The 14,926-nt window shown below is 45.0% G+C and overlaps 1 protein-coding gene and 1 pseudogene across 1 annotated transcript; both read right to left on the bottom strand.

Annotated features, from left to right (window-relative positions):
• Positions 1-1,836: 1,836 nt before the first annotated feature.
• Positions 1,837-2,620, bottom strand: LOC113178289 (HUWE1-associated protein modifying stress responses pseudogene; annotated as a pseudogene).
• A 5,675-nt stretch (positions 2,621-8,295) lies between these two features.
• Positions 8,296-11,358, bottom strand: LOC113178288 (tubulin beta-4B chain). The gene is made up of 4 exons (XM_077796740.1): positions 11,302-11,358; positions 10,463-10,571; positions 10,029-10,139; positions 8,296-9,362 (listed from the first exon to the last, which is right to left on the bottom strand). Exons 1-4 carry the CDS (start codon positions 11,356-11,358, stop codon positions 8,296-8,298), a joined length of 1,344 nt encoding a protein of 447 aa, XP_077652866.1.
• Between the last annotated feature and the right edge of the window lie 3,568 nt (positions 11,359-14,926).

Below are 14,926 nucleotides of genomic sequence, written 5' to 3'. Positions count from 1 at the left end.
GCATTCCTTAGCATAGAATGAGTCATCAATCCACTTAATGAGAATCAGAATGCCTAGTGGAGACAACTACATCACATATCATCATACAATAAAATTAATCTAAACAAACTATGCACACGTTGTTGTTTTTCCAAACTGAAGGGGAAAGATGTGAAATGAACTCAGTGTGAACAGACCAATCTAATTTTTGCCTGAACTCCAAATATTCTCTTCCACCACATGCGAATAAGTCACTCAGGGCCACTCCAGGTGAATTTGGCAGAAATAACCACACCGAGATAGAGAAAATACCATTTTCTTGGGATTCCTCAGTGATGGCTCCTCTGCTCCAGCTCCCACTGGGAGGTAGACAAAAGAGGAGGAGGACATTCTAAAGTCCCTTTTTATTGTGGGGAAGACACTTCAGTAATTTCCACCCCAATAAGCTTGGTCAGCTTTCAAGGGGTTAAGTCTAGCTTCCTGATATCTTGTCAGCAGATTGACTGACATCTTGGAAGGCCACACCAGTCTTAGGTGCTGTGTGGGGATCATAGGCAGAGCAAGTGAAAAGGACACATATGTGCACAGCCCAAACAGGCAACATCAGTCCAGTCCACTCATGTACTCATGCTCATAGTTCACATATAGTCCATGGCTGGCCCGCGACAGGTCTCAACAGACTAACTATTGTAATAAGTATATAGTCTCAAGACTACATCCATACAACATGGGTTTTTCTGCAATAAGTGGTTTTTATTTTAACTTGCCATAAACAAACTTGCAAGCAGGAAAAGTCAAAAGCTAAACACTTTTTCTGACTCTTTGTTCTGATTAAGAGCATAGAAAAGAATCAAGTTTTGTCAAAGAGTCTCTGCAGGAATTAACTTCCAGTGCTATAGAAGCACTTTCTACATTTCCCATTCTTTTTGTGTGCAGGTTAACTTTGTTTTAGAAACAAAGTTTCTATGGTCCAGAAATGTTACCTTTTAACAGGACTCATTATCTAACTCACTAGTTACCTCTACCTGCTTAGTCTCTGTTTGTGATCCAGGTTTTCATCTTGATTTCAACCAAGTCTTCTTATTTTGTTGCTGGGTTTTAGCATCAATTTTGACATGCGATAGTACAGGTGCTAAGTCTACAGTTCTATACAGAAGTCTGCATTAAAGAGCAGAGAGCAACAGACTTATCACTGACAGCATTGCCCTGGCTTCTCCAAGAACACTAAGCTCCTTAACTGAGAATGTCTTTTGATGACACATCTGGCTGGGGAGGTGGTAATGGACCTGTCCACTAGCTGCATCTCTGGTGATCCTGACTATAAAGCAAGGAGGACCTGAGGGACAACAGGCAGAAGGAACATCGATGACTCTTCCATCTACCCTCTCACTTGGCTCATCAACTCTCATTCTGGACAGCACACTAGATAATGAAGGGTGTCAAAGGCAGTTCCCAGTTCCCATGAGAACTAACCCAACAATTACCTGTTGTACTTAATTGTCATGGAGCAGGCTTTCCAAGCAACTATAACCATAACAGAGTTCTAAGACATAAGAACTTCCCGTGACTCAAGAGTGTAAGAAAACAAGTACAACATGAAAGTGTAAAGCAACAAACTCTACTCAGTGTTGAAAAAAAAATTGTTATTGTAACCCCAGTAAGCTCAAACTTTATAAAAATATTTTTAGGATAGGCTATCTAACAGTCAAAAATTGCAGTTAAGTTCTTACATTTTATTTCAATATTCTTACATTTTATTTCAACATTTCTAGAGCAAGTGTTGACTCTAATAGGAAAAAAAAAATCTATCTGGATCTAAACCTAAACGTGAAAATGGGCCCACAGGCACACTCTTCACTAATTTTCTACAGAAATATGCTGAGCTCCTGCCTCCAGGAAGGGTTACAAATCCATCTCTCCAGATGAGAAGTTTCCTTTGAAGTAACTCAGTTTGGGGACACTCCAGTCAGTCTTGGGGAGCTCTAGAGTTTGGTGTTGGAGGTAACTTTCCACCCAGGAAGCTGATGAAATCTGGTTCTTCTGCGTTTTTCATCCCAAGCCAGCGCACCCTCATTGCCTCGCTGATAGCAATCTGAACTCCAAAATCAAAACTTGGCTGATGGGTCTCCACGCTTTTTTGGTAGAGGTTGGTGTCGGCTGCAGTTGCGTTTTGAAAGGGAGCACACAGAAAGTGCTGGCTGCTGACACACGGGGTCTTTGTAGAGCTGGGCCACTGCGGTGGCTAAGTCCTGGAAGAGGTGCCACAGCTGGTGCAGCTTGTGCTCAGGCTTCGCGGCGGCCGCCGCCTCCTACAGCTCAGGGGACAGCTGCTGGTCCTGCTCTGCCTGGGCCTGGCACTGCCGCTCCCACCTGGGGAGCCAACGCTCCGGCCCGGCCGTGCTCCTGGATCTCCTCCTCGCCCTCCTCCTTCCGCTAATCCGTCCTCTGCGGCTTCCCTCATTCTCGCCGCTGCCATGACCTCCCTCAGGCGGGGTTCCCCGGGGGAGCCTCTTCAAGGGCCGCCAGGTGGCGCCGCCTTGAGGCGGCCGAGGCTTCCTGCCCCGGACGGTGGGCGACCCAGCCCCGCGGCCCCGCCCAATCCGGAAGAGGCCCGCCCCCGGGCATCCTGGCCCTGGGGCATCTTGCCCCGCCCCCCGGGGGGGGCCGTTTAGGCTGTTGCTGTGCCTGGCGCACACGCAAACTGGTCCCCTGTCCCCAGTCTTGGCGTGGCGGCCTCCCTAAGGCCACCACTGCTGCCCACCGAGCCCTCCACCTAAATCGGACTATTTATGAGGTTTTAATGAGGAGGCATTGGTACATTGAAGACAAAAAAGAGCACAACACACAGTCACACAGTAACTGCTGGGGTTTTTGTTGTTGTTGCTGCTGTTGTTTTGGATGGAAGGCTGGTGTGGGTGCAGGTGACAGGAGACATTAATGAATTGTTGGCATGACATCAGGGGCAGGTTGCTCTCTCTACCAGCTTTCAGAACCATTATTAGCAGAGGTATTGGAGTCTGTTTTCCAGGGAACCAGAACCAGTAGGGGATGTGTGTATGAGGAAAGAGAGGGACAGATTAGGAGGAATTGGCTCATACAGTTAGGAAAGCTGACAGATCCCAATTTTTACACCGTGAATCATCGACCTAGAGATCCAGCAGAGCCAATTGGGTGGCTCTAGTCTGAGTTCAAAGGACAGAGAATCAGAAGAGGCAATTCTATAGTGGATTCTGGAGCTGGCAAGCTCAAAACCTAATAAGAGCCCATGTTTTAGGCCAAGTTCCAAGGCTGACAAAAGTGGATAGGTTGAAGGCCATCAGGCAGAAGGAATTCTCTCTTATTCAGCCTTGTTATTCCATTCTGGCCTTCAACAGATTGGACAAGGCCCACTCACATTAGGGAAGGAAATCTCTATGGATTCAAATGCTGTCATCACCCCCAAACACATTCAGACACAGAACAGTATTGGATCCAATATTTGGGAACTATGAGGTCCATTCAAATGGACACAAAGTTAACCATCACAGCAGGGAAGGGCTGATGGGGGCATGCTCCTTTCCACAGGGGACTGGGACTTTGGTGGATTTACTGGAGGATGTGTTGCCAGACTGGCAGTGAGGAGTGTTACTGGACTAGACCTTGTCCATTTTCTGGGTTTCAGAAGGGTGGTAATGGCCTCTCCTGCAGCTTCTTTGGCTCTTCAAGTCTGGCCACCAGTGCTAAGATAGACCTTGCCTATTAGGGCAGGCCAATGTGAGCTGTACACTAGTTGGAGTGACATGAATGGACCTAGGAAAAGAAACCTTGACCTTTCTCACTTATGTGAAGAATAGGTAAGCCAGGTTACTTGGAGGTAGACATTGAGGGAAGGATGACTCTTGGAGCTTCCACTTCTAGTCCTCTTCCTGCCTGGGGGGCAGTGAGTTTGCCCTGCCCATTCCTAATGCCCTGGTGACTTTTCCCTCTGTTGGCTATCCTACTGTTCCAAGGAGCTACTTTAATTGCATTCTCTGAAAAGAAAGCAGTCAGCACAAGACTTTGCTTAGGATGAACTTCAAACAGAATTATGCAGTGCTAACAAAGGCAAGTCTTTGGTAAAGACTCCAAAAGAGTGGAGTCTGACCCTTTCTAGGCAAATCTTATTCACATTTTGCAAACTCTTTCTTTGGGGAAAAAAATCTACCAATTGGAGGTTTTGTCTCAGTCAACAAGGGTAAATCAATTCTGCTCTCGAGTCAGAGCAGTTCTTCAGTATGCTGCAAGCAAGCAGAACCTTCATAAAGACTTTCATAAGTTAGAATATATAATCAAAGAGCTGATCATCATAAGGACTTTTCTAAGGTGCAATAGCAGAGGTGACACTCAAGTGCTATGTGCCTACAGATACACTATGCTGTGCACCTTCCATGCATCCTCTCATTGTCCCCGGAATAAAACCATGGGAAAGAAACTATGATTGCCCCCATTTTGCAGATGAAGGACAGTGGCTTAGGGAGATGATAGAACCTGCCAGGATAGATCATCCTGGTGAGACCAGCCATGTCCTGCTCCATAGAACACATACATTTAACCCATTGATGGAACTTCTGGTTTACTTGTAGCTGCTATGGAAAGAAAGCTTTCACTTCAGTCTGAAGGCTCCTCCAGCCAGAGTCCTAGGATTCCAGCACATTGGAGAAGGCTTTGTCCTCCACACACCAGGTGAAAGCAACAATCCAGGGTGCCCAGCAGAAGCAGTCCACTCAAGCTACCTCGCTTTTATTTCTAATGCTTTAGCCATGACTGCATTTGAGAAAAGGAACTTCTCCTTGAGATGTCCACCCCCATCCCCAAATGCTTGGTTGTGTAAAGCTTGGGCATGTCCTCTACCAGCTTTAGCAGCTGGAAGGAGCTTGCAGCTCACCCATTACCACCTTTTAAAGCTTTCTAAAATGGGATAAATGGGTTTTCTTTCTTTCTTTTTTTTTTTGCATTATAATTCTTATTACACATATACAGCACAATTTTTCATATCTCTGGTTCTATATAAAGTATGTTGACACCAATTCGTGTCTTCATACATGTACTTTGGATAATGATGTCCATCACATTCCACCATCCTTGCTAAGCCTCTGCTCCCCCCCTTCCCCTCCCACCCCTCTGCCTTATCTAGAGTTCGTCTATTCCTCCCATGCTCCATCTCCCTACCCCATTACGAATCAGCCTCCTTATATCAGAGAAAACATTTGTTTTTTTGGGATTGGCTAACTTCACTTAGCATTATCGTCTCCAGTATCATCCATTTACCTGCAAATGCCATGATTTTATTCTCTTTTATTGCTGAGTAAAATTCCATTGTGTATATATGCTGTCTCGACCCCTTGCCCGCAAGGAAGACGCAACTCAGGAATCTTCTTTCAGCAGTTTTATTCAGGTCCTTGATACTTTTTCTTCTTTCAGCAGTTTATTCAGGCCTTTGTATTGACATGTCTTTTAGCTTCTACTGCTACTCCTATACTACTTCTACTGCTACTCCTACTGCCACTACTACTACTCCCGTGTGCCCCAGCCTTAATAAAGCAGATAAAGCCCCAATGCACAACTGCCACGTGGACTTTTCTCATAGGGTGCCAAGTCACAGCGTGCCAACTCATTCTGATAAGGAGTTGTTTGTCACAGACTACAGGGGAAACCAGCGCCATCTTGTAATGGCGGCCACAGTTCACAGAAACGGCTCACCACAATATGCCACATTTTTTTTTTTATCCATTCATCTACTGAAGGGTACAAAGGTGCGAAAAACATACATTGGAGGAAAGATAGCCTCTTCAACCAATGTTACTGGAAATCCATATGCAGCAAAATGAAATTAAACCCCTATCTCTCACCATGCACAATTCTCAATTCAAAGTGGATCAAGGACCTAAGAATTAAACCAGAGAGTCTGCATCTAATAGAAGAAAAATTAGGCCCTAATCTTCATCATTTGGGATTAGGCCCCAATTTCCTTAATAGGATTCCTATAGTGCAAGAATTAAAACCAAGAATCAATAAATGGGATAGATTCAAACTAAAAGGTTTCTTCCCAGCAAAAGGCGATCTGTGAGGTGAACAGACAGCCTACATCTTGTGGGCAAATTTTTACCCCTCACACAGATAGAGAGCACTAATCTCTAGAGTATATAAAGAACTCAAAAAGCTAAGCACCAAAAAAAAAAAAAAAAACAAACAAACAAATAACCCAATCAATAAATGGGCCAAGGACCTAAACAGACACTTCTCAGAAGAAGATATACAATCAATCAACAAATACATGAAAAATGTTCAACATATCTAGCAACTAGAGAATTGCAAATCAAAACCACTCTAAGATATCATCTCACTCCAGTCAAAATGGCAGCTATTAAGAATACAAACAATAATAAGTGTTGGAGAGGATGTGGGAGAAAAGATACACTCATACATTGCTGGTGGGTCTGCAAATTGGTGCAGCCAATATAGAAAGCAGTATGGAGATTCCTTGGGAAACTTGACCACCATTTGACCCACCTATCCCTCTCCTCGCTCTACACTCAAATGAATTAAAAACAGCATACTACAGGGACACAACCACATCAATGTTTATAGCAGTACAATTCACAATAGCTAAACTGTAAAACAGGTCCTCCCCACCCCCCCCCCATGAAAATCAGAGTGTTTTGGGTTAGCAGTTTTGCATGATCTTGGGAGGAAAAACTGACAGTTACAAGATTTTCCTCTGGGCAAGTGCTAGGCAAGTGCTCCTCCTACTTTCCCAGCCTAGCTGGCTTCTTTTTTCTTTTAAAGTATCCACCAAGCAGGGATCTGTGGTGCACTCCTGTCATTCCAGTGGCTCAGGAGGCCAAGATAGGAGGACCACAAGTTCAAAGCTAGCCTCAGTGATGGTGAGGCACTTAGCAACTCAGTGAAACCCTGTCTCTAAATAGAATACAAAATAGGGCTGGGATTGTGGCCCCTGAGTTCAATCCCCAGTACCAAAAACAAAACAAAACAAAAAAACACCAAAAGAAGTATCCACCAAATCACCTCACCTGCTTTCAGTTTTCCAAATTGTTCCTAGTATAGTTCCAAATACAGTGTGTGCCACTGTTAATTGATCCCCCTTCCACCAACCTATGGAGTGATCAGAACCTCTAGCAGGCTTCACCCTCATGTAAGGTAGCAGTATAAACTTTCCATGAATATAAAAATGTCTCCCTAGGAGCAAGTTGTGGGGAAAAACATGGCAGTTAGATTTTCTTGAAATGTTGGGGAGGGGAAGGGTTTTCCAAGATATGTCATTATAGTTGTTTTTTAAAGATATTTTGAAAATTATCTTTTGTTGTAGATGGACACAATACCTTTACTTACTTATATGATGTTAGGCAAGTGCTCTACCACTTAGCCACAACCCCAGGCTCTAATGTACCTTTTATTTAAAAAGTTTCATCTGATGCCAGAAGGCAAACAACTTACACTTGAATTCTGCAAGTTAGCAAAACACTTCCTACAATGAAGCCACCCGTAAGGACTTTCATGTCTTAGTGGTTCCTTAGCACAGGGCTGATTGTATTGCTGCCTATTCCCACCATATCCTAGAGTCTCAGAAACTCCCTTCCTTACCCCATACCTCAGTTCACCTGCCTTCCCAGCTTTTTTCTCTCTCCAAATGGGATCCTAATCCATCAGAATATTAAAACCGGAGGCTGCTTTCAATAGGTAGAAAGACATAATTTTTTAAAAAAATGTTGAATTGTTAGCGTCCATCATTCTCTTAAATTCCTGCTGTGGTTTTTCAAATACATTTTAGGCAGAACTCTGTTGTGTCCCTGCCTGCTCTTTTAGAACACCTCCAATTTAGAGTATACTTTTTATCTGACAGGTAAAGCAGCACTGGATTTTCTTTGTATTCAACACATTGTTCAAAAGGATTCAGAGAAAGAGAAGTCCTTACCTAAAAGGCCTAGATTCTACAAATTCACAAAGATTCTGGAACACCATCATTCCCAGATTGCTTTTGAGAATATCTTTATTTGAATACTTTGGGAAAGAGAAGATTAAAAAAAAAAGTTTCATCTCTTTACTAAAGGAACAGGAATACTGCTCAAAAGCATTGAGGCAGAAAACCTATCCTGATGAAAAAGAAAATCCTGAAACTTTGAGAACAGCAAGAAGGAAAATTGGGAGAGTATGGAGCCCTGAATTAAGAGTACAGATATTATCAGTACAGTGCACTTGGACAGACACACCTGAGCAGCTTAGTTGACAATCATAGAGGAGCTGGTGGACAACAAGTTGACGGAGGAGGTTGAGAAGTTCCTAAGCCTCCTCGACCTCTTCCTCTTCATCCTCGTCGAACTCTCCCTGTTCCTCAGCAGTGGCATCCTGGTACTGCTGGTACTCGGCCACCAGGTCATTCATGTTGCTCTCAGCCTCAGTGAACTCCATCTCGTCCATGCCCTCACCTGTGTACCAGTGCAGGAAGGCCTTGCGCCGGAACATGGCAGTGAACTGCTCAGAGATGCGCTTGAAGAGCTCCTGGATGGCTGTGTTGTTGCCAATGAAGGTGGCTGACATCTTGAGGCCCCGCGGTGGGATGTCACACACGGCCGTCTTCACGTTGTGGGGGATCCAGTCCACGAAGTAGCTGCTGTTCTTGTTCTGCATGTTGAGCATCTGCTCGTCCACCTCCCTCATGGACATGCGACCTCGGAAGATGGCAGCCACTGCCAGGTAGCGGCCGTGGCGGGGGTCACACGCGGCCATCATGTTCTTGGCGTCGAACATCTGCTGGGTGAGCTCGGGCACCGTCAGGGCGCGGTACTGCATGCTGCCTCTGCTGGTCAGGGGCGCGAAGCCAGGCATGAAGAAGTGCAGGCGTGGGAAGGGCACCATGTTCACGGCCAGCTTGCGCAGGTCTGCGTTCAGCTGGCCCGGGAAGCGCAGGCACGTGGTGACCCCGCTCATGGTGGCTGACACCAGGTGGTTGAGGTCACCATATGTGGGGGTGGTCAGCTTTAGGGTGCGGAAACAGATGTCGTACAGGGCCTCGTTGTCGATGCAAAAGGTTTCATCCGTGTTTTCCAGCAGCTGGTGGAGAGACAGGGTGGCATTATAGGGCTCCACCACCGTGTCTGACACCTTAGGTGAAGGCACGACGCTGAAGGTGTTCATGATGCGGTCTGGGTACTCCTCCCGGATCTTGCTGATGAGCAGGGTGCCCATGCCCGAGCCAGTGCCGCCCCCCAGCGAGTGGGTCAGTTGGAAGCCCTGCAGACAGTCACAGCTCTCCGCCTCCTTTCTCACCACATCCATCATAGAGTCCACCAGCTCGGCTCCCTCTGTGTAGTGGCCCTTGGCCCAGTTATTCCCTGCACCACTCTGGCCTACCACAGGAAAGAGAATATGAGACACAAAGGGACAAGGATTCTGGATGCTGTCATTTTCACTGTGGAGAAGGTGGGACTAGTCTTACAAAACCTTTTAGATATGCTTTGGTTACCTAAGACTGTCTGCAAGACTGAATGTTATCAGTGAACCTCAAAAATGCTGGGGATCATCCTAAGGTGGAAAAAAAAAACAAGTTGAGGAAGAGAAAATGTTTAACAAAATTCAGCTGCCTCTGCAATTAGGGGAACATTGTTCAATGCTCTCATGCAGTACGATGAGGCAAGAGGAAGGCACAGTGTGATCAGAGGGAAAGAGGGACTCTAGGCAGTTGTCTGAATCTTGGTCACAGGCTGTGCTTTTGGCCTTCATTACTTTAATTTGGTTCACTGTTTTCCCTGGTCCCATCAAGTGACCTGTAGCCTATTAAGCCTCATTAGAAGCTCTTCTTGCTCTTGAGTCTTTCCCTTCAGGGGTTGCTGTAAAAGAGGCTGACATGAAATCCTGAGCTGTCCAGAGTGACCAGAGATATCTCCCCGCCCCCCTGCAAGGGGTTAGGCCAGGACTGGGGCCATCTGTGGACATAGTCTCACCTGGGCACAGAACACTGAGAACTGTGAAATGTGTGGCTGGCAGGAAGAAGGTGAATCACCATGAGGACGTACCAAACACAAAGTTGTCTGGCCTGAATATCTGGCCAAATGGTCCCGATCTCACCGAGTCTACCGTTCCTGGCTCCAGGTCCACTAGGATGGCCCTAGGAACATATTTATTGCCTGCAGGAACAAAAGCTCATTTATACTTGTGCTTGGTAAAGAAACATGGATAGGGTCATAATTCTATGTAGTTCTCACAGAAGAATTCATTACAGAAGATTCCAACATTTGAGACAAAGGAATGAAAAAGGGAAAAGAAAAAAAATGCTGTGCATGCTTAGTTGCGTTAAATAAAAAAGGACTATTAAGGAACTATGAAATCTGTTTTTTGAGGTTGGCATTTTATATGAATGTGCAAAAATGCATTCCTTTGTCATTTCTATGCACCTAGGACTTTTCCACTGCCATAGTATGGGAAGCAAATTTAATATGCATATACTCACCAGATGCTTCATTGTAGTACACATTGATTCTGTCCAGCTGTAAGTCACCATCTCCATGATAACTGCCTGTGGGGTCAATGCCATGTTCATCACTGATGACCTCCCAAAACTGAAATGGAAAAAAAAAAAAAAAAAAAAAACTCCATGGCCCAACATCCTGTCACTAGAATGGCCTTGGAATAGTAGTCAGAGAGTTAGGAGTGTCAGTCTAAGACCAGAAAGCTGGTCTATTTCCCATATCAATTGCTTCCTAGGGGCTTGGAAGTCTGCAGGGCACAAGCCATATATGGTCCCAGATTGATGGGCTGGAAGCACATTGGGAGAGAAGGGGGTGGGCGACCAAGATCCTCTTGTAGGAAGCAGTGGGCACAGTGGGGCTTTCCCTCCAGGAATGTCCCTAAATCCCTGCTGATGGATGGGTCCCAGGATGGGTTCTAGCAGGACCAAGGATCAAGTGGCCCCACTCCTTGCACAAACCTCAGGCAGCTTTGAAGTGTACAGATCACTGCCAGTCATGTACATGTTGGCCTCTGGATCCTAACCCTGACAAGGAATGAGTGAGGGAGGGTAGGCATGGTGTTGGGAGGGCATCTGAGTGGCAGAGGAAGAAAGTGGCCATCATGAGGAAAAGTGTGCCCACAAAGGATGGATGTGTCCCTAGGTAATTTAAAGGTCACTGATTCAAGGCACACCTAGCTCCATCACCATATTCATGTGCCGCCCTGGCACACCTGGTAGCCACGCACGCTAGACCCCGCCCCCCTCAGTCCACTCTTATCCTTGGGACCCTTTGCCCTGGCCTGTGTCACGCAGGGTCCACTCCCCAGCGACGTGCCCACCTTGGCGCCGATCTGGTTGCCGCATTGGCCTGCCTGGATGAGCACGATTTCACGCATGATGCCCAAAGCTGGTGAAGGAGCTGAGGTGAAGGCCTCTTCGGAGCGAGAGGAGGCCAGAGCTCTTGGTTTAGGGAAGACTGCCTCAGCCAGCAGCTCTGCTTTTCTATCCTAGGATCCCGCCCAGCCCCAGTGACGTAATGCTGGGCGGGGAAATGAGAGGTTACCTAGAAAGGGATTCAAATTGAAGGAGCAAAAATGCCTGTGTAAAGCCCCAGGTGATGCCCTCATCATGAATATGAATTCTACTTGCAATACTAAGGGTTGGTCTATATGAAAGGTGGAAGCGAAAATCCAGTCACCCTGAGGAGTCTCTGGGCATTAGCTGTGTCTTACTTAGTCCTGCTTTAGGAAGCCAGACCTGGGGGTGCTCCCAGCATATAGGCAGGTTCCTGCCTGGTGCCTCCTCTCAGGCTGGGGTTTTGGATATCCTGGACTCTGCTCCTACCCCTTTCTCCCTTGGCTTCTGGGCCTCCACTGGACAGCTTGTGCCACTCATACTATTCACATTTGTCCATGGCATGGCCTCCACCTTCACACCACCCCTGCCTCCGATTCCACACTGTAGCACAGTGCTTACTAATAAATGAGCTTTGAATTCACTTGCCGTATGGTAAACACAGGTTCATCTAGTTCTGATGAGCACATTGTTTCTACTCCCAAACAGTAGGAAGTGTGCGAGGTGAAATTAAAATGTTTCCAAGTTTCACCTGACCTAGGTGCACACATCTTTTCCCAGTTGTTCAAACAGTAATCTAGGTACTCCTGTTAAGGATTTTACAGATATAATTAAGGTTCCCAATCAGTTCCCAATTAGTTGACCTCAAATAAGGAGATTATCTGTGCCTCTTCTAATCAAATGAGCCTATTGATTGATAATTAACTTAATGACCACCAAGACATGAGTCTGAACAAGTTGATGTTCATTATGTTCCAGGGGGCGAGACAGAAGTACCTTGGTTGAAGATGTTTGATTTGGCTGGGAGGATCTCAAGTTCAAAGCTAGCCTCAGCAACAAGTGCCTCAGCGAGGCACTAAGTAACTCAGCGAGTCCCTGTGTCTAAATTAAATACAAAATGCGGTTGGGGCTGGGGCTCAGTGTTTGAAAGCCCCTGAGTTCAATCCCTGATACAAAAAAAAAAAGGTATTTGATTTTTATTACTGCCCCTCCCCTCTCATAAAGAACCTGATAGGGCTGAGGTTGTAGCTCAGTGGTACAGCTCTTGCCTAGCACATGTGAGCAACTGGGTTTGATCCTCACCAGCACATACAAATAAAATAAATGAAGACATTCTGTCCATCTACAACTAAAAAAAAAAAAAAAAAAAAAAAGATAGAAAAGAAGAACCTAAGAATTGACAAGCAGCAGACTGACATCAATCATGGGAAGGAAAAATCACAGTTCCTCATCTAGTTTCCAGATCTAAGGTGGTTCAAGTTGAAAGCCCAGAATAGAAGGGAGGGGCCCCTGATCCTTTCTCACAGGGGTAGTCATTTACTATCCCTTAACAGTAACTACAGAGTGAATAAAGAGGAATGCTCAGAATTTCTAACCAAGGATCTGCACTAAAATGGATTTCAAAGGACCCAAATCACCATTGTGGTCCACTGATTGGTATTTTTCCCTTTTTGAAAGTTGGCATCTCTCTATGTTGCCCAGGCTGGACTTGAACTTCTGGGCTCTACTGATCCTCCAGCTCAGCCTCCCCTGGAGCTGTCACTACAGGCACCACCATCATGAACAGCTTAGAGAAAGGTTTTATGGAAGCCTCATGATAAATGGAGACCTGGCCAAAGTCTCTCTCGCAGGGGGTAAAGTGGGTCTGGTCTCACTCTTTATTTCTACAGTCACTGCTTCATATCCTTGCAAGAGCCAAGCAATCTTCCAAAGGACCCAGCAAATTTTCCTTCTATCTCATTGCCTGCAATTGTGTCATGTGCCCAGGTCTTAACCAACAATGAATGCTGGGCCATATCTCCTAAAACAAAGATAACCTGCTCATTAAAAAAAAAAAAAAAAAATGGGTATGTAGAAAGTGGTTCTATGGCACTGAAAGTTAATTGCTGCAGAGACTCTCTTTTACAAAACTTGATACACTCTATAAGAACAAAGAGTCAGAAAAAGTGTTTAGGTTTTGATTTTTCCTGATTGCAATTTTGTTTATGGCAAATTAAAATAAAACCACTTATTGCGGAAAACCCCAGTCCTATGGATACAGTCTGAAGACTATACACTATTTCTTCCTTATTACAATAGTTAGGCTGTTGAGAACATTTGGAGTTCAGGCAAAAATGAGATTGGTCTGTTCACACTGAGTTCATTCCACATCTTTCCCCTTCAGTTTGGAAAAACAACAATGTGTACAACATTAATTTTTCAGATTAATTTTATTCTATGATGATATGTGATGAAGTTGTCTCCACTAGGCATTTTGATTCTCATTAAGTAGGTTGATGAAAAAAAAAAAAAAAAAAGTAGGTTGATGACTCATTCCAAACCAAAGTGTGCTTTTCAGTGTTATATTAGTATCCTCTAGAAGATAGTTTCAAGAAAAATAAGCCCCTCCTGCTATAGAATCTAAATGCAGCTGTGTGCATGGCTAAAAGGATGAGCTTAGCCCCGCTTGAATAGCTGGCTGCTCAGCTCCTGCTCTCCTTACACTTCCTCACATCCTACAATTTCCTACTTTTTGAACTTTGGGAATTTCTAGTCCTGATAAGGACTGTTTATAATTCTGACCTCTGTTGAAGTTGTCTGGGTTTTACAAAGTGGAAACATAAAACTGTGTGTAGAAAAGTAATTTTTCCCTACAATAAATTTGAAAAGTGGAGTGCAAGAGCATGCACACACACACACAAACCTCCAGAATATTTGGAGATACCAGTTATCATCATCTCATCTCAAAAGGAAAGAGGTATAGAATGCTATGTGCAGTGCCCAGAGACACACAGATAATGATGGAACCTGGATCCATCTAAGTACCTTGGTATTGCTCCTAGCTCCCATTGCCATAAATGTAACTCAGCATCCCAAAATACCAATTCTAGCCACAAACCAAGGCTCCATTTTGTTGTAGGGACAGACAAGGCAAGGCACCGAAGATAGCAGGAAACAGTTTTCCTTGGCGGCAGCCAGGTTCAGACGGCACAGCTTTTGCTGTAATCAATCAATCCCCTGAACCCTGAGTACAGGTAGTTTCAGAATTTTATACCCAGCATATAATGGGAGGGGCTCAGAAGTTCACAGTCTGCAGAAGTCCACATAAAAGCAGCTTTTTTTTTTTTTTTTTTTCACTGTTTTGGGCAAGTTAACCCTTCAAAGACAACACCTGAGAAGGGGAGAGCTTCTTCTCCCCTTTCTTTCCTCCCCCTGCCAGCTGTTACCACTGAGCCTAATTGTTAACTTCTCTTATCTTAATAGACATCTCTATGAAGCTCCAGCTCAAGACCAGAGGCCTTGTTTACACATTTCTGCAAACTACTATACTAGATATATGTTTGTGAAAAATTAGTAAAGTGGGTGTCCAGCACCTGGAGTGCTGATTTCTTCTAGGAAAGAGGCCAGGTA

This window comes from Urocitellus parryii, chromosome 3 (genome assembly GCF_045843805.1).
Source record: "Urocitellus parryii isolate mUroPar1 chromosome 3, mUroPar1.hap1, whole genome shotgun sequence".
Taxonomy (NCBI): domain Eukaryota; kingdom Metazoa; phylum Chordata; class Mammalia; order Rodentia; family Sciuridae; genus Urocitellus; species Urocitellus parryii.
Note: the sequence above shows the minus strand (reverse complement) of the source record. Positions and strands in the feature narration are given on the sequence as shown.